The sequence below is a fragment of the Dreissena polymorpha genome, chromosome 8, assembly GCF_020536995.1.
Source record: "Dreissena polymorpha isolate Duluth1 chromosome 8, UMN_Dpol_1.0, whole genome shotgun sequence".
In the NCBI taxonomy this organism is placed as follows: Eukaryota; Metazoa; Mollusca; class Bivalvia; order Myida; family Dreissenidae; genus Dreissena; species Dreissena polymorpha.
This window is the reverse complement of record NC_068362.1, coordinates 85,744,778-85,763,848: the sequence shown is the minus strand read 5'-3', so window position 1 is coordinate 85,763,848 and position 19,071 is coordinate 85,744,778. Positions and strand designations below refer to the sequence as shown.

The 19,071-nt window shown below is 37.7% G+C and overlaps 1 protein-coding gene across 3 annotated transcripts in view; it reads right to left on the bottom strand.

The window, feature by feature from the left end:
- The window catches only part of LOC127840835 (DNA-directed RNA polymerase II subunit RPB2), a 144,966-nt gene that overhangs the window by 94,721 nt on the left and 31,174 nt on the right, over positions 1 to 19,071 (bottom strand). For 2 of the 3 annotated variants that reach the window (XR_008030590.1, XM_052369262.1), the window contains exons 14-23: positions 17,086 to 17,240; positions 14,523 to 14,552; positions 12,847 to 13,045; positions 7,187 to 7,355; positions 5,415 to 5,511; positions 4,139 to 4,233; positions 3,551 to 3,672; positions 1,393 to 1,473; positions 940 to 1,077; positions 168 to 269 (exon numbers count right to left, since the gene is read on the bottom strand). Coding sequence is in view for 2 of the 3 variants with exons in the window: in XM_052369262.1 (XP_052225222.1) it covers positions 168 to 269; positions 940 to 1,077; positions 1,393 to 1,473; positions 3,551 to 3,672; positions 4,139 to 4,233; positions 5,415 to 5,511; positions 7,187 to 7,355; positions 12,847 to 13,045; positions 14,523 to 14,552; positions 17,086 to 17,240 (1,188 nt within the window). In the remaining variant the exon portion in view is untranslated. The remainder of the gene's footprint in view (positions 1 to 167; positions 270 to 939; positions 1,078 to 1,392; positions 1,474 to 3,550; positions 3,673 to 4,138; positions 4,234 to 5,414; positions 5,512 to 7,186; positions 7,356 to 12,846; positions 13,046 to 14,522; positions 14,553 to 17,085; positions 17,241 to 19,071) is intronic. The other variant, XM_052369263.1, reaches the window with a different exon arrangement.

Genomic DNA, 19,071 nt, shown 5'->3' with positions numbered 1-19,071 from the left:
CAATGTGAAGATATTTATTCTATTTCTTCCTGATGCACATGTTTACTTACCTGTAAGCACTCAATCAAGTGACCAATGGTCATTCTGGATGGAATGTAAGTATACTGCCTCAATAGAAACAGGGCGGAAAGTTGGAACATTTATTTCTGATGCACATGTTTACTTACCTGTAGGCACTCAATCAAGTGACCAATGGTCATTCTGGAGGGAATGGCGTGTGGATTGATGATGATGTCAGGACATATTCCTTCGCAACTGAATGGCATGTCCTGAAAAAAAATCAGCTTTTTTTTATTATTAGACCTTCATTAAAATTTACAAAATGCAAATATGCATGCTATTATTTTTTAAAGCTGTACGCAGTTACACAATAAAGATTAAGTGAATTCCAATAGATGTTCATGTCCACAGTTTAATACAAAATCTTCCAATTATGCAGTACAACAAGAGTGGAATGTTATGATAAAAGATAAACAAAGATTGATTGATTGCCTTTTAATATATCACATTAAAGTGGGGTACACTTTAACTGATTAAATGTCAAAAATTAAAATCAAAAGTAATTATGAGTAGATAACTCTTTGTTAAACAAGTTTCCTTTTTTTGGGTTGCTGTCCAGCCTGTAAAATAACAAACCATCATGATACAGATAATTACTTGCCAGAGCGTGTTTTCCTGGTTTTTAAAGCAGACTTTGGCCCCTCAATTTTTGAAAAAAATGAGTCGCAAACTATAAATATTTTTGAAAATTAGGGTTGCAAACTGTACAAAATGAAAAAAAAGAAGGATATTGAACTCACAAACTTCTCAAAATAGTGAAAATTTGAAGGATAATTAAGTTGCGAACCTCGAAAATTGTGAAAATTCGAGTTACAAGCCTCTGAATTTTTTTTTTCTTCCTCTTCTCTTAGAAGAAGAACAATTCTGCATGCTACAGACCTCCATGCGATACGTTATGCCACAGGTTCCCTTCTGTCCGTGTCGCGAGGCAAACTTGTCGCCAATCTGTGGAGTCTTCACAGTCCGTACACGGATCTTACAGAACTTGTAGCCCTCTTGATTGATGGTCACCATCACCTAGCAACAACACAGCACATGTTTTATTTGATCCCCATGTCTTTGGAGATTTTAAATACTTCCCAATGTATTTGTTATCAGAACATAGAAAACAATAGGCTGCATTTTTTTTAAATTAATTAATTTATTTTCAATTAATTAACTACCTCAGCGGAGGTACCCTTCTTACAGGCTTCAATTAAGTTCATCATAAGTATATAGATCCAGCAAAGTTTATTACCATCTTTATAAAATAAGTTTCACATTGACAGGAAGGAAAGCAGCTGATAAGAGAATCCCCCCCCACACACACATTCAATACTGCCGTCTACGTACCTGATCTATGATGCCTGTTTCGCTGCGTCTCATGAACACACTGGCATCCCGCTTGGAGAACCTCTTCTGTGTACCCTCCAACTGAAACATTCGCTCAATGTTGCCGTAGAGGACACAATTAACACCTACAAACTTTTCCAACTAAGACTTTAAGTGAAAATGGCGATTTGCTGCCAGCATAAAACTAGAAAATCCGGAGAGTAACTCCCAGTCTCTTAAGGTCTTCCGCTGTTTGCTGCTCATCAGTATTGTAGGCTTGGGAATGAAGCTTTTAAACTTGAATCTAGCATTAGTAATAAACGTCCTTAATTTAATTTGATTTTCTTAGGGACTACAAACACGTAAAAGAGCTTATCTGAGTGGTAAAGGGTTTAAACAAAGGAATACCATAAAAAGTTGTGTTTAAGGCGCACTTTTTACCCCACAATTTCATTTTAAAAACTTGATGCGTGTTATGCACAACTACAGCCATGCCAAGACATTTTTTCCCTGTCAGTTACCCAGTTGCGGTAATTCATATCATTCTGTTTCCCAGAGTTTAAACTGTAACTATGTTAATAATAGTGTTATATTTACGATCTGAATAAGATGGACAAACATTATGAAGTTTACATAAATATTTTCCATCTTTTTCAGGTACGCACAGATCATTGAAATCAAATAAATTTGAAGAAGAGAATGAAAAAAAGGAAGCCGTTTTTATTTAAATGTTATTGTTTTCCCACAATATTATACCCTATTGTACTAGGGTTACACAATTTATTTGGGGGCACTTGTTGATTTACAATAGTATGTCGGCAAGGTCTTTCCCGATATATCTATGATTATTTTTCTTGCTTTTTAAATGTGCTAATAAAATTAATGTTGTGTTTGTTTACACGTTTTCATACGTCTTGTCAAGATTGAGGATGTGGATGCGTCACCTGTCAAGTTTTGTGTAGCTGGGCTATTATCAAAACATGCGAACCGGCAAACGGCTTCACACCATCATTGTTTGTTTATCGCCGGTAATATCGTAATGGTGTTGAGAAGTTTGAGTCGTTAAAGTCTCCTGTCAATTATAGACACTCCAAAAGAGGCATGATATCGGAAATGTAAATAATACGCGCCGTTGTGAATTAGTCATGCATGAATAACCACGTGACAATACCAATCGATAATGTCAGTTTCCTAGTTATAACTACCGGTAATACATCTGTTATGTGTACTTCTCCACAATAAAATCGTGGACAGTTACTTCGGAGACATATGATGAAAACCTTGATGGTATCCTCGTGGAAAGTGTGCATTTCATGCATGATTCATTTAAATCCAAACATTTATTTTTACGCATAAAATGATTTAATAAAAAAACACACAAACTAGTTGTATCGTTATCGTCTTTAAAATAATTAATAATTGAAGCAATAAAAGAACACGTAAGATCGGCAATGTAAATATAACGATTTTCAGTTAGCCTTGCTTCAAAAACTTGTTTCCCGATTTTTTAGCTTAAAAAATTAGATGCGCATTATACATAAATGCGCATTATACACAACGTTTTACGGTATGCAGACTGTATTTGCTTAGTTCAAATGACATGAGACAGTAACAGATTTACCTTAAACAAAGGAATATGCAGACTGTATTTGCTTAGTTCAAATGACATTAGACAGTGACGGATTCACCACAGTCACCTCTACAACTACAATCTGGGAGCATTCTCACCAACATTCTTTAAACCCTTTACCCCTTAAAAACGCACTTTGATGTGTTTGTAGTCCCTTAGAAAATCTAATCAAATTTAAAGTCTTCTTTACTAGAATCAAGTTTAAAATGCTTCATTTCCAGCCTTAAGACACTGATGAGCAGCACACAGCTTAAAACCTGAACAGACTGAGAGTTACTCACAGGTTGTTCTGGTTTTATGATGATTGCAATAGCCATTTTTACTTTGCTTCTGAGTGGGAAAGGGTTAAGAAACTTTAGAAAGTCTAAATTAAGCTTTTGACGGAGATAAAATAAATATAGTAAAACTAAATATAACCACAACATTTGATGAAACTATAATAAATAGGTTCAAAGCAAACCAATTAAATAGCTTGAATGAAGCTTTGAAGAGCCAATTCTACCTCATCATCACTGATTGGTAGGGTGAGAGTTTTAGAGCCAATTGTACCTCATCATCACTGATAGGTAGGGTGAGAGTTTTGCCGATCAGCACGTCGTCGCCAGACACCCTGACCCCAGGGGCGATGATTCCATCCTCATCCAGCTTATCGTAGATCGCAGGACGCATTCCTTCAAGACAGGAAAATCAGCTCAATAATTCTGTTCACTGATTTGTTTATTTACATAACAAGGCTATTTCAATGGACTCATCTCAAAACCAAATATGCATTATATTTTTCAATGATTTTCTTAAGTGCAACAGATTTTTCTTATACAATTTGCCATGTTGCTTACACAACGGCACAGAAATTCAAACTGAGCATCTGAATAACTGTATTTATCAGTTGCATTCAATTACAGATTAAAAATCTCAATTACTCGTATTATTAGTTGAATCCAATTAAAGCTTGGAATCCAAATAAGGCTATTCAATTAAATAACAGATTGAAAATCAAATTACACTATTTATCAGTTGTATTTGATAACAGATTGAATATCTAAATTTAACTATTCATTTTCTGAATTCAATAACATATTTTTTATCCAAATAATGCATTTAATCCTTAACAAGTTTACAAAGACAATGTTCTCTAACCTTGAACAGTTTCCCGTGTTGGTTTCTCAAACACCTCCTCCTGGTCCAGTCCCTTCTTGGACTCGGAATCCTTGTAGGAACGGAAGAAGAAGGACCTACAAAAAAACAGGGCTTAATGCATGTGCTTAACAAGTGTTATTCCAGTTTAGCCTGTGATGTCCACACAGGCTATTCAGGGATGAAATTTTCATCCTAAACAGCATCGTTGATGGAACGGAAAAATAAGGACCTGCAAAGTAACACTCCAAGATTGCGCAATATGAGGGAAAAAATCTGTAAATATTCTATTTGAGTCTAGCTCTGGATAATGGAGCCAAATGCATGAGCTTAAAAGTGTTGTCCCTGATAAACCTATGCAGTCTGCACAGGCTAATCAGAGACACCACTTTTCGCCTTAACTGGACTTTTGCTAAGAAGAGACTTCCTTATTACAACAAGAGCACCGCATAACGGGTGCCACACTCGGCTGCAAAAGCTTGTCAAATTTTTTTTTTTTAAGAGGTCACAGTGACCTTGACCTTTGACCTAGTGACTCAAAAATGGGTGTGGCGTGTAGAACTCATCAAGGTGCATCTACATATGAAGTTTCAAAGTTGTAGGTACAAGTACTTTGATTTTAGAGCCTATGTTAAAGTTTTATATTAGAGGTCACAGTGACCTTGACCTTTGACCTAGTGACCCAAAAATGGGTGTGGTATGTAGAACTCATCAAGGTGCATCTACATATGAAGTTTCATAGTTGTAGGTGGAAGCACTTTGACTTTAGAGCCTATGTTAAAGTTTTATATTAGAGGTCACAGTGACCTTGACCTTTGACCTAGTGACCCAAAAATGGGTGTGGCATGTAGAACTCATCAAGGTGCATCAACATACGAAGTTTCAAAGTTGTAGGTGGAAGCACTTTGACTTTAGAGCCTATGTTAAAGTTTTATATTAGAGGTCACAGTGACCTTGACCTTTGACCTAGTGACCCAAAAATGGGTGTGGCGTGTAGAACTCATCAAGGTGCATCTACATATGAAGTTGCAAAGATGTAGGTGGAAGCACTTTGATTTTAGAGCCAATGTTAAGGTTTAAGCACGACGCCTACGGCGGACGGCTGACGACGAGCTGGCTATGACAATACCTCGGGTTTTCTCCGAAAACAGCCGAGCTAACAATTACAGTACAAGCAGAAAGTGTCGTCTTTTATGAGCCTATGAGGACTTCACAGGCTAATCTGGAATGACACTTTTCACACATGTATTTAGCCCAGTATTGAGGCTCATAAGATTACCTGAAGTATCCCCTCTCTATGGCCGACTGGTTCAAGATCACAGAGTCCTCTTGATTGTATCCGGAATATGTTGAAATTGCGACAATGGAGTTGATACCTGTAATAAACAAAATCAAAATGAGAGCATGCTTTTACTTACTTTTACTGTTTTACTTTCAAAATCACTTTTGCTCACTTGAATGTGTAAGTGAGCAAAAAAACAACATCACAACAACATTAATATTATAAAATCTGCTCTAACAGCAGCATATGCTTCTGGCATTGGGAATACAGTGTTCAACAAGCTGCCAAGGGTGGTTCCCACTCCAGGAATATTTTCAAAATCGTTCTTTAGACAAGTAATGGTCGTTAACAATAACAGACACAACAGTGTCTCAATCAGCCTGAGGCTTACGATTTATAAAGATTGGCTCAATGAGACTAAGTTTTCCATGCAGATATATTGTCTCAATCAGCCTCAGGCTGTCTATGCATCAAGTGTCTCAATCCATCGTAGTCTTTCAGGGCCCTCTTTTGCCGCCAGAGGAAGCCACCCCCATCCCTCATGAGGGGGACCACCCACATCCCTCATGAGGGAAAATTTTGCGTCGTTTTGGGCGAAAAGGGGAATTTTAAAAGATCTTTTCACCAACCATTCAACACCTAAAATTGCTACATTTTGATGTGATTTACAAAAATAAACATTTAATCAAAGGTTAGTAGCATTATACCAGCTGGCAACATAGGTATAAAATAAAAAAATAAAATAATTTTTTTTTTTTTGTGTGTATTTTTTTTGGAGGGTGAATTTCTAGCTGAAAAAGGGGAAAAAAGTATACTTTTTTCATGGAGGAAGCCGCCGATATTCGGGGGTAAAAAGTGCAAAACGAGGGCCCTGTCTTGCAATGCATAAAAAATACCTCATTCAGACTCAAAGCATATTTTCATCCACCTTATCACAATCAGCCTTAGGCTTTCCATCCATCAAGATTGTCTCAATAAGCCTCAAGCTTTCAATGCAATAGGGCTAAACATACATTGAGCTGCATTCTATGAAAACTGGGCTTAATGAATGTGCGTCAAGTGCCGTCATAGATTAGCCTGAGCAGTTTGTGATCAGGTATGACACTTTCTGCTGATCAGGTATGACACTTTCTGCTTGTATATAATTTTTAATTTTAATGTAGTCTCTTCTTAACCCTTTCCCTCTCAGAGTCAAAGTGAAAATGGCTTTTGCAACCAGCATAAAACCAGAACAGTCTGCGATTAACTTGCAGTCTGTTTAGGCTTTATGCTGTTTGCTGCTCATCAGTATCTAAGGGTTGGAAATGAAGTCTTTAAAACTTGAATATAGCCAAAAAAGTCTTTAATTAAATTTAACTTTCTAAGGGACCACAGATGCTTCAAAATACGTATTTAAGTGGTAAAGGGTTGACCTAAATCCAGTATAGGCTGAAAATGGCGTCCCTAGCCTATGCAGACTGCACAGGTTCATTTGGGGCCACACTTTCCACTCCTGCATTTAACCCAGTTTTCCCAGAACAAGACTCAAATAAGTTTAACCCTTTCCCACTTAGATACATATTTTTACACATTTGTAGTCCCTTAGAAAGTTTATTTATTAAAGACTTTTCTTACTAGATTCAGATACTGATGAGCAGCAAACAGCATACAACCTGAACAGACTGCGAGTTACTCGCAGGCTGTTCTGGTTTTATGCTGGTTGCAATAGCCATTTTCACTTTGCTTCTTATGGGGGAAAGGGTAAACACAAACAAACAGCGTCCACTCACCCGCAGGGAGCTCCCTGAAGCGTAGGTACTCCATGGAGCGGGTCGTCACCAGGGGCTTCTGTGGGTACATCAGCCCGTGGGCCAGCGTGTCCATGCGCACGTGGAAGTTTGTGATGTACACGCCCATGGCCTGCTTACCCATAGCTGACTGGTAGGTGTTACGGGGCGACTGGAAAACATAAACATTAATGTAAGAATCCAGGCCTTTTATTGGCATATTAACGGGTTTGTTAAATGGATCCGATCCCAAAACAAAATGGTAATTTTTGATATCCCATTTTTTTATTTTTGTCTTCAAATAAGCATCTTATGATCATACTTTTATTTCAATTAAGTCTAACAAAGTATACAACTATAATTTATATGAATTTTTTCTATAATTTGAATTATTTTTTAAGAATTATATTAAATTAGTTTTTCCCAAATCAGTTAACTTTTCGCGGGGAACAATCCCAATTTCAAATAAATAAGAGGGCCTGAAAGGCCCAAAGTTGCTCATCTGAGAAACAAGAAACTGTCGGACACGGGTGATGCTCCCCAAAGGTTTATTTTGTCACAATATTGCACTATATATTCAGATAAAAGGAAACGTCTTGAGGGGCATAACTTTGGACAAAATAATACGATGGATGGCTTAGCAACTTAAAAATTTCAAAGGGCCATAACTCTCTAAATAAATCATCTAACCAGAACCCACTAATAACATGCGCATCTCCTCAAGGTAGTGAAGCTTCCCATAAAGCTTCATTGTATTCCAGTCAGTAGTTGGGGAGAAATAGCCCGGACAAGAATTGCACTATATGTACAGTTTATAGAAATTTCAAAGAGCAATAACTCTGAAAAATCATCCGACCATAACCGGCTGATAATATGCACATCTCCTGTTGGTGATGAAGCTTTCCATAAAGTTTCATTGAATTTCCGTAATAAGTTGCTGAGAAATAGCTAAGACAAGAATTGCACTATATATACAATGGAAAATTTCAAAGGGCCATGACTCTGTGAAAAATCATCTGACGAGAACAGGCCGATAATATGCACATCTCCTCTTGGTAGTGAAGCTTCCCATAAAGTTTCATTGAATTCCCGTAATAAGTTGCTGAGAAATAGCCCGGACGAGAATTGCACTATATGTACAATGGAAAATTTCAAAGGGCCATAACTCTGTGAAAAATCATCCGACAAGAACTGGCTGATAATATGCACATCTACTCTTGGTAGTGAAGCTTCCCATAAAGTTTAATTGAATTCCGGTCATTAATTGCCGAGAAATAGCCCGGACAAGAATTGCACTATATGTACAGTTAATGGAAAATTTCAAAGGGCCATAACTCTGTGAAAAATCATCCGACCAGAACCCGCTGATAATTTGCACATCTCCTCTTGGTAGTGAAGCTTCCCATAAAGTTTCATTGAATTCCAGTCATTTGTAGCTGAGAAATAGCCCGGACAAAAATTGTGCACAGACGGACACACAGACGGACGGACAGACGGAGCGGCAACTATATGCTGCCTCCAATTTTTTTGGGGGGAGCATAAAAAAAAGAAATGACTTGTTTTTTTTGCAGCCCAAGATATCAATGGAACAAATGTTCTAACCAAGTTTCATTAAGAATGAACAACAAATGGCCCCCTGGCGGCCATGTTTTTCAACAGACCTGAACCATTTTTTAACTCGTCCAAGATATCAGTGGCACAAATCTTCTGACAAAGTTTCATGAAGATCCGACAATAAATGTGGCCGCTACAGTGTTAACAAGGCAAATATTCATGACGCACAACGGAAGACAGACAATTGACAAAAGGTGATCACAAAAGTTCACCATGAGCAAAAAATATTACGCTCATAAAAATTGTCACCATGTGTGAAGATGATATTATTAAAACTAATTGAGTAAACTAAATCAAGATATGATAACAACATTTGCACTCAGCAAGTGTCATTCAGATTGAACTAAAAATGTGACTAAAAGTATTCACAATGTTTCACTATAAACAAGAGATTGCCAAGCAATATGGTCCCCTACCGGTAAAACTCCACCATTGTCAGTAAAAAAATAATAAATTATTTGTTGCCATAGCAACCAGAATTTTTGACGTAGGAACAAATGAAATGACGTGCATAATCTCCATACTGCCATCTATCCACGTTTTAAGTTTCATGAACAAATATGAAAAACTTTTAAAGTTATCGCAGGATCCAGAAAAGTGTGACGGACTGACTGACAGACAGACTGACTGACAGAGGGTGTGTAAACCATAAGTCCCCTCCGGTTTCACCGGTAGGGGACAACAACCGTAGACATACAAAAAAACTACCAGCCCTCTGAGAGCTTTGTTTATAAACAATAATGAACTATTTTCAGACTCACCTTGCAATTATATTTCCAATGAAAAAATCAATAAATCCTTTTTAAAACACAAATCTTTGAAAATGTGTGTTATTGTTTTAAACAATAAAACCTGGTTTATTTTAGCAGAAATGTGGACCCTTCAAGGGAGACTATCTTGAGCATACCAGTATGTTGATGAATAAAGAGTTCTCTCAAATTCCTGAGTAAGAGTTACTGCCCATTATATAATAGAATTTATTTCTGAGATCACTTCCTTTCTGGAATTGGATTCCAAGGATTAAACCTACAGAAAAAATCGAAATTAAAAAATCTACATAAATCTGCAGAGATATTTCTTAGTTATATAACAAAAGCATCACAAAATGTCTGGAAGAGGTAAACCAGCAGGAAGGAAGAGGAAAGCTCAGACAAAACTGCCAGAAAATCAGGAAACTAGAGTGTTCAAAAGCTTTTTTACTATATAAATATAAGGAAAAAGACCCCCCCCTGGCGGCCATGTTTTTTAACCGATCCAAACCATTTTCGAAGTCAACTGTCGTATCCAGGAAACAAATGTTCTGACCGAATTTCATGAAGATTGGGCAAAAAATGTGTCTCCTAGACTGTTTACATGTTTTCACTATATACATATAGAGAAAACTGTCCCACCCCCTGGGGGCCATGTTTTTCAACCCATCATGACCATTTGCAAACTAGTCTGAGATATCTATAAAATTGATGTTCAGAATTTTTTTATGATGAATAGGAAAAATATGAGACTTCTACAGTGTTCACAAGCCTTTTTTACTATATAAATATAAGGAAAATGACCCCCCCCTGGCGGCCATGTTTTTTAACAGATCCGAATTATATTTGAACTCAGTCGTCAGATCCAAAAAACACGTTCTGACCAAATTTCATAAAGATTGGACCAAAAATGTGACTTCTAGAGTGTTCGCATGTTTTCACTATACACGTATAGAGAAAACTGCCCCGCCCCCTGGCAGCCATGTTTTTTCACTGATCTGGACCGTTTTCTAACTCGTCCCAGATATCAATGAAACCAATGTTTTGACCAAATTTCATGATGATTGGGCAAAAATTGCGACTTCAAGAGTGTTCAAAAGGTTTCTCTATAGCCATATAAGGAATACTGCCCCGCCCCCCCTGGCGGCCATGTTTTTCAATGGACCGGAACCATTTTTGAACTCAACCAACATATCATTTAGACAAACATTTTGACAAAGTTACATGAAGATTGGGCATCAAATTTGACTTCTACAGTTTTCACAAGTGACCTTGTTTTTGACCCAGTATGACCCAGTTTTGAACTCGGTCGAGGTATCAATGGGACAAATGTTCTGACCAAGTTTCATGAAGATCGGACAATAAATGTGGCCTCTGGAGTGTTCACAAGTAAAATGTCGACAACGGACGACGGACAAAAGGCGATCACAAAAGCTCACCATGAGCACATTGTGCTCAGGTGAGCTAAAAATTGTACACTACATAAAACCATTTTAAAATTATTAAGTGAATCATCTAAAGCCACTGAATTTGCATCAATGTTCTTTTACATAATTGTAACTGTTGCCAATGTCATTCCAAGTTTAATTATAAACAGCAAATTCGTTGAATTGATATCCCCCGCCAAAATACTTCTGGACACAAATATTTCTGGACGGATGGACAACGCCAACATCATCCTCTTATCCATTTATATACTCTTACCAAGTTTCAATGAAATCCGTCAAAGCACTAGATATGGCTCACAAACAACAAGCATTTTTTCAAGATACAAAGGGCCATAACTCCGTTATTAACAGATGGTGTACAATGCCATTTGGCGTGCATCATCCTCTTATCCATATTTATACTCATACCAAGTTTCAATGAAATCCGCCAAAGCACTTCCAAGATATGGCTCCGGACACAAAATTGGAAACATTACGTTGGTGCTTCTTTCTCACAAAAATGATCAGATCATATTCTATATATAGGATTGGCACGAGTTGTCATATCATACCATATTTATTAAACGAGTTCAGGAATTTCCTGGACGAGTTTAATAAAATATGGTATGATTTGACAACGAGTGTCAGATCTTTTTTATCACATGCTTTTAAATGAGCAAATTAAATCAATATTTACGCAAACACAATTATAAAAAATCCCGAATGTTGTTAACATTTGGTGATGTTATTTGACGTTGAAACGTCATTTCAGCAAAATAACAAAATGCGATTGGTCAATGGAACGAAAATAAGTCAATGAAAATGCTTAAAAAGTATATTACACATGTGTAAGATAAAAATATTCGTAATGGTTATATTACATGGGAAACATGGTATGGCATGTGATAAATGTATGTCTTGCTTAACTGTTTTATGATTTTGTATAATAATCACTATCAAAGACTTTATGATAGGGGAATTCATATTGTTAAAACCCCTCCTCCCCCCCCAGCATGCCCATTTGTCAGACAGCGTTGGAAGTTCTGATTATAGATCTGGTTTCCCAACAATGCAAGCTTTTTGATGAATGCAAAGACATGTCAATTCCAGTATTATGATGAAATCATAGATGCAGGTTTCTACTTATTCTCTTTTTTTTCTTCAAAATTAATAATACAACATGTAAGACTGCTTATAAAGCATATTTCAACTGAACATAATAGTTTGTTACAGCTATTAATTTGATAAAACCTCTGTCCTTAGCATGCGAAAAAAGCACCGTATTGAACTGCACAAGAGCCAAGATTCATGAGCATTATAATTTTCAAGAAAGAGATATGAGTTTCTACTCATTTGAGTATTGAGAATGTCAGTCAGCTCACAAACAATCTCATATTTCCGTCATAAGAACATGCATATATGCCTCCTCAAACTCACAGTTGAGTCACTCTCAAACTAAACAAGCAAATTAGTTTAATTGATTTCCCTCGCCCAAAATAAATTTTGTGACAGCCGGATGGAAGTACGGAACGCCAATTCTATATCTCTCCGTCTTTGGCAGGGGATACAAATATCTGTGAATGCCTTGAGTATGATGGTGAATCTTTACTAAAAAAATGCAAAAATAACTGAACATTTACCACTTAGATACACATTTCTACACATTTGTAGTCCTTAAGAAAGTTAAATTTTATTAAAGGTCCTTTTTACTTAATCCAAGTTTTAAAGGTTTCAGATCAACCAACCCTTAGATACTGATGAGCAGCAAACAGCAGGCTGTTCTGGTTTCATGCTGTTTGCAAAAGCCATTTTCACTTTGCTTCTGAGTGGGAAAGGGTTAAGTATGTTCTTGATACATGGTCATACAACCTACCTGGTTGTGATCAGGGAAGGGTATGATGGAGGCGCACACTCCCAGTATCATGGCGGGGTGGATCTCGCAGTGTGTGTAGGTGGAGCAGTACTGCACCTCGTCGCTGTGGAGGTCATTAGGGGTCATGGCTAGCATAATGGATTCCTCCTCCAGGGGGTCGATGTACTCAACCACACCACTGGCCACTAGGTCCTGCCAACTGTACATAAGAAGTGGGGAATTAGTCATGACATACTGTACTCAGGGGGTGGGCATTTAGTAATGACAAACTATCTATAAAAACTCCACCACATCACTGGCTACCAGGTCCTGCCAACTGTACATGAGGAGTTGGCATTAAGTAATAACTGGCAACTGTACATGGGGAGTGGGCATTTAGTAATTACGGGCAACTGTACACTGGGAGTGGGCATTTAGTAATTACTGGCAACTGTACATGGGGAGTGGACATTAAGTAATTACTGGCAACAGTACACCGGACGTGGATATTTAGTAAAGACAGACAAATGAACATGGGGAGTGGGCATTAAGTAATGACTGCCATTTTACATCATGGGGAGTGGGCCTTTAGTAATGACTGCCAACTGTACACTGGGAGTGGGTATTTAGTAATGACTGGCCATCGGGTCCTTCAAACTGTACAAGGGGAGTGGGCATTTAGTAAGAGAAGACACTATCCGCTTTTATGGTATTTTTTGTTTAAAGGATGACTTGTTTAAATAAGAATTATGTGTAGGTAGAAAGAATCGTCCCTGATCAGCCTGGGCAGACTGCACATGCTTATCTGGGACCACATTTTACACGCATGCATAAAGCCCTGTATTCCAAGAACGCGTCTCATTTTCCAAAGAAACTTTAAACCTAGTGGCAGAGTGATTTGTGCTTCCCAAAAGACGATAAGATACATGGGACAGTCTTCTGTAACTGGCAAATTTGCCTACCAGCAAACAAACAGGCTTTCTGTTGACAACGGCCATATTCGAGAATACATGTGTGCTACATCAAAATATACTTCACACATACAGGTTGTTATAATTATGTTGCATGCCATACCACCGGCTGCCAAATATGAGACACAAATCATGAATCATACCTTTAATAGGAAAATCCACAAGTTTTAGTGACACTTATTGATAAAGCCAATTTTCCAAAACACTTTTTCAAATACTTGCAGACTTAATTTTAAAAGAAGTTTCAAATGTTTTTTTTTAAGATTGCTAGTATTAAAATAAACTTTTCTATGTAAAAAAACAACAACAATTGTGTTTAAAAAATAACAACATTAAACTTGAACTTACAAAGGTAAAAATAATCAAATAACAAGAGCACCGCATAACGGGTGCCACGCTCGACTACGGGTGCAGTTTTGAATAAATGAAAGCTTGTCAGATTTTTTTTTTAAAGGTCACAGTGACCTTGACCTTTGACCTAGTGACCCCAAAATGGGTGTGGCATGTAGAACTCATCAAGGTGCATCTACATATGAAGTTTCAAAGTTGTAGGTGGAAGCAATTTGATTTTAGAACCAGTTTTCAAAACCTTAACAAAATGTTAAGGTTTTAGCACGACGCGGACGGCCGACGTCAGACGGCGGGACAAGCTGGCTATGACAATACCTCGGGTTTTCTCTGAAAACGCCGAGCTAAAAACAGCAAAATAAACTTTCCAATACATACTGCATTGGGTCTACATGCTCTCGTCCAAAACTGCATATTATCAAATTAAACTTAAATATGTATAACAATACTAGATGGAGGAAATGCACTCAAAAATAATCATGAAGTTTGTTATAAACAAGAGATGTGTTTGTCAGAAACACAATGCCCCCTATTGCACCGCTGTGAAATAAAATTTCAATATATCATTTGGCAGGTTTAGAAATTATCTCCCTTTTAAAGCTTATTACTTCCCTTGGATTGTATTTTTTTACTTTTGACCTTGAAGGATGACCTTGACCTTTCCCCACTCAAAATGTGCAGCTTCATGAGATACACATGCATGCCAAATATCAAGTTGCTTTCAATAATGCAAAAGTTATGGCCAATGTTAAAGTTTGCGGACGGACACACAGACAAACGGAATGACAGTTCAACTGCTATATGCAACCCTACCGGAGGCATAAAAAATATTAATAAGAGAGCCCAAAGTGCCAATGCACTCCCCATGAGACACAAACCAAGGAACTGAACTGTTTAGAGTGGTACTCATCACATGGTAAAATAAATTTATAAAAAAATCTGCCCAAACCCTTGGTTGCCATGAACAAACCACAAATATTTTCAAACTAAGCCCAGACATTAACAATTTTGTTAATGTAAGAGAGTAAGTTTCAAAGTATGTGTGAGAAAAAATCATTCTAGGTGTTCACACGGTTTTACTTTAACATAATTAACAAAAACGTAACCACCTTATGAAGACCAATTTTTTCATGAACGGTAAGTTTATATTTATCATCACAGAAATCATAAGAAGAAAGTTCAGACCGAGTTTTATAAACAAATGTTACTTTAATAGCGTTAACAAGCTTTTAAAAAAAAACAATTCTACCTAGTGTCCTAGTTTTTTATAATCCCAGATATCATTGGCAGCGTGTATTCTAGACAGTGGGATTCGCGTCATTTTTAAAGCACATGTCCAAGAAATTCGCTCATTCATTTTCCTTGTATCAATCTTGAAAGGTGTGTACGATACGCTGAGTAAATACAAGTTATACAAAATTCTTTTAAAAGGACACTTCATTAAACAAAAAAATTGAAATTTTATTAGAAAACGAGGGAACTTTTAAATGTTTACCTCAGAAAATAGCAGACGATTTTGTACACCATGTCAAAGAAGAGGATAACTTATCAGTAAATGTCAGCGATTTTTTTCCTTCTTTATAAAGTACCAGAAAACGGCGCCTTCCAAATAAGGAAAAAACTACACATTTCCCAATTGCTGTCAAAACAATTCCCAAGTGAAGGTTTCCAAAAATATATATATTTTTTTAAATGCATTCAGCCCGGTTTTCCCACATCATGGCTCATTTGTATGCCACAACCAACAGCCTGTACCCACCTGTAGTTGTTGACCAACAGCCTGTATCCACCTGTAGTTGTTGACCAAACAGCCTGTACCCACCTGTAGTTGTTGACTAACAGCCTGTACCCACCTGTAGCTGTTTACTAACAGCCTGTACCCACCTGTAGTTGTTGACTAACAGCCTGTACCCACCTGTAGTTGTTGACCAACAGCCTGCACCCACTTGTAGTTGTTGACTTACAGCCTGTACCCACCTGTAGTTGTTGACAAACAGACTGTACCCACCTGTAGTTGTTGACCAACAGCCTGTACCCACCTGTAGTTGTTGACCAACAGCCTGTACCCACCTGTAGTTGTTGACCAAACAGCCTGTACCCACCTGTAGTTGTTGAATAACAGCCTGTACCCACCTGTAGTTGTTGGCTAACAGCGTGTACCCACCTGTAGTTGTTGAATAACAGCCTGTACCCACCTGTAGTTGTTGACCAACAGCCTGTACCCACCTGTAGTTGTTGACCAACAGCCTGTACCCACCTGTAGTTGTTGACCAACAGCCTGTAACCACCTGAAGTTGTTTTTAAATAACAGCCTGTACCCACCTGTAGTTGTTGACCAACAGCCTGTACCCACCTGTAATAGTTGACCAACAGCCTGTTCCCACCTGTAGTTGTTGACCAACAGCTGTACCCACCTGTAGTTGTTGACCAACAGCCTGTACCCAACTGTAGTTGTTGACCAACAGCCTGTACCCACCTGTAGTTGTTGTCCAACAGCCTGTACCCAACTGTAGTTGTTGACCAACAGCCTGTACCCACCTGTAGTTGTTGACCAACAGCCTGTACCCACCTGTAGTTGTTGACCAACAGCCTGTTCCCACCTGTAGTTGTTGACCAACAGCCTGTTCCCACCTGTAGTTGATGACCAACAGCCTGTACCCACCTGTAGTTGTTGACCAAGAGCATGTTCCAACCTGTAGTTGTTGACCAACAGCCTGTACCCACCTGTAGTTGTTGTCCAACAGCCTGTACCCACCTGTAGTTGTTGACCAACAGCCTGTACCCACCTGTAGTTGTTGACCAACAGCCTGTACCCACCTGTAGTTGTTGACGAACAGCCTGTTCCCACCTGTAGTTGTTGACCAACAGCCTGTTCCCACCTGTAGTTGATGACCAACAGCCTGTACCCACCTGTAGTTGTTGACCAAGAGCCTGTACCAACCTGTAGTTGTTGTACTCTCTCTGCTTCAGCTGCTTGATATGGCTCTGCTTGATCAGCAGTTTCTGGTTCTCCACGATGAGCAGTGGGCGACAGATACGCCCAGCGTCCGTATAGATACGGATCTCCCGGTCCCTCATGTCTCTTATCATGGACACCTGCAAAGTTACTGTTTCTTAATCAATCCTTTATAGTGAAAAATGGTGCTGTTTTTTTTTTATACAAGGTCAAGTCTGCCCCTTTAACAACCTCAATATATATATATATATATATATCTTCTCCAAAAAAACTGCCTGAAATTCAAAAAAGAAATTAAAAGAGAATATTTTTTAAAACAAAAAAACAGTTTCTCACTATCCACCTTTATCATTCGAGTTTGGAAAAATATCCTACAAAACAAGAGATGTGTTCGTCAGAAACACAATGCCCCCTATTGCGCCGCTTTGAAATATTTTTATATATATTTTTTTGACCTTTGACCTTGAAGGATGACCTTGACCTTGAACGTCCACCACTCAAAATGTGTAGCTTTTTGAGATACACATGCTTGGCAAATATCAAACTTCTATTTTCAATAATGCAAAAGTTATGGCCAACGTTACAGTTTTTTTTCTCGGACGGACAGACTGACACACACATACTGACATACTGACTGACGGACAGTTCAACTGCTATATGCCACCCTACCGGGGGCATAAAAAAACACACACTTTTATTCTCGATTTTATGGTGTTTGCAAGCAAAATAACTAACATCTAAATTTCCCAATTTTAGTAAAAACTCCACGATTCACCCAATGCAAATAGCCCTTGCACAAATCCCAAAATGGTGAAAAAAACACACCTGGTTTACAACCAGAAACTGTTCAAATTTTACCCTTTACCACCTAGATACGTTGTGACATAACAGCATACACATTTCAGTTATTCTTATAGCATATTGTTTATTCATATGATAGAAATTTAAGTACAGATAGATTTAATAATAGGGAAATATTTTAATAATATGTTTGAGTAATTGATTAGTAACTGTCATAATTAAAGGCCTTTTTTTGCCTATCTCACGGGTCCGATAGTCGTACCCATTCCCAATGCCAAATATGGATGTTTTTTCCCAATTATCAAAAAAAAATTCCCAATTTCCGACCAAAATAATCGAAGCCGAAAAATGCGTTGTAGGTACCGTGTTTTAAATAATCGGGCGCCGTGTTTTAACGTGCAAATGCGTAGAACGTCATAGTATCGTGTGTGCCATAATGCAATTTTCGGATCTTTAGACTTCAGACAAAATGGCGGCCGCTTGTGTCTATGCATTTCTTAAGACACATTTACGGTCATTTTTGGTCAGAATTAGCTTTTAAATATTGAAATGTTGGATTATTCAGAATTAATAGGTATGTATACAACAAGTGATTACCATGTGTATGCATTAATTATTGTAAATTGGTTGAAAATCGATATCGATGGTCTGAGGTAAATAAATGTGGACTAGTTTCACTTTCAACGTTACTGTGCTTCGAAAGAGTAAATTTGGGTAGAAAAATATGGAAATCGGACGCAGTCTAAAAATGTCGCATCATTCGAATTACTTTTGAAGTAAAATACGAAAAATTGACTCGAAAGGCACACACAAACTGAATGTTTTGTGGGGAAATACTACCGCCAGTCAGTCTATGGTTAACCAAGAATCTGATTCGCCCATTAGCAAGCAAGTGATGAACATTTGCCACTGCCAGATTCACTACCCTTTGTAGCTACTTAACATTTCAATACTGTACATTTATGATGTTCAGCTTTACTTTTGTGTTTCAAAAAATGAAAAAATTAATTTGAACTTCAAGCATAACGAAGCCTGATCATACACATACTTACGTTAGTGGTGGACAATGACTGTTGCATGGTAAAAAAAAAATTAAATACTTTTTTTACCATTTTTGGGCAATACCTATGTATGAAAACCTTAGATTTAATAAGAACAAATCAAAAAAAT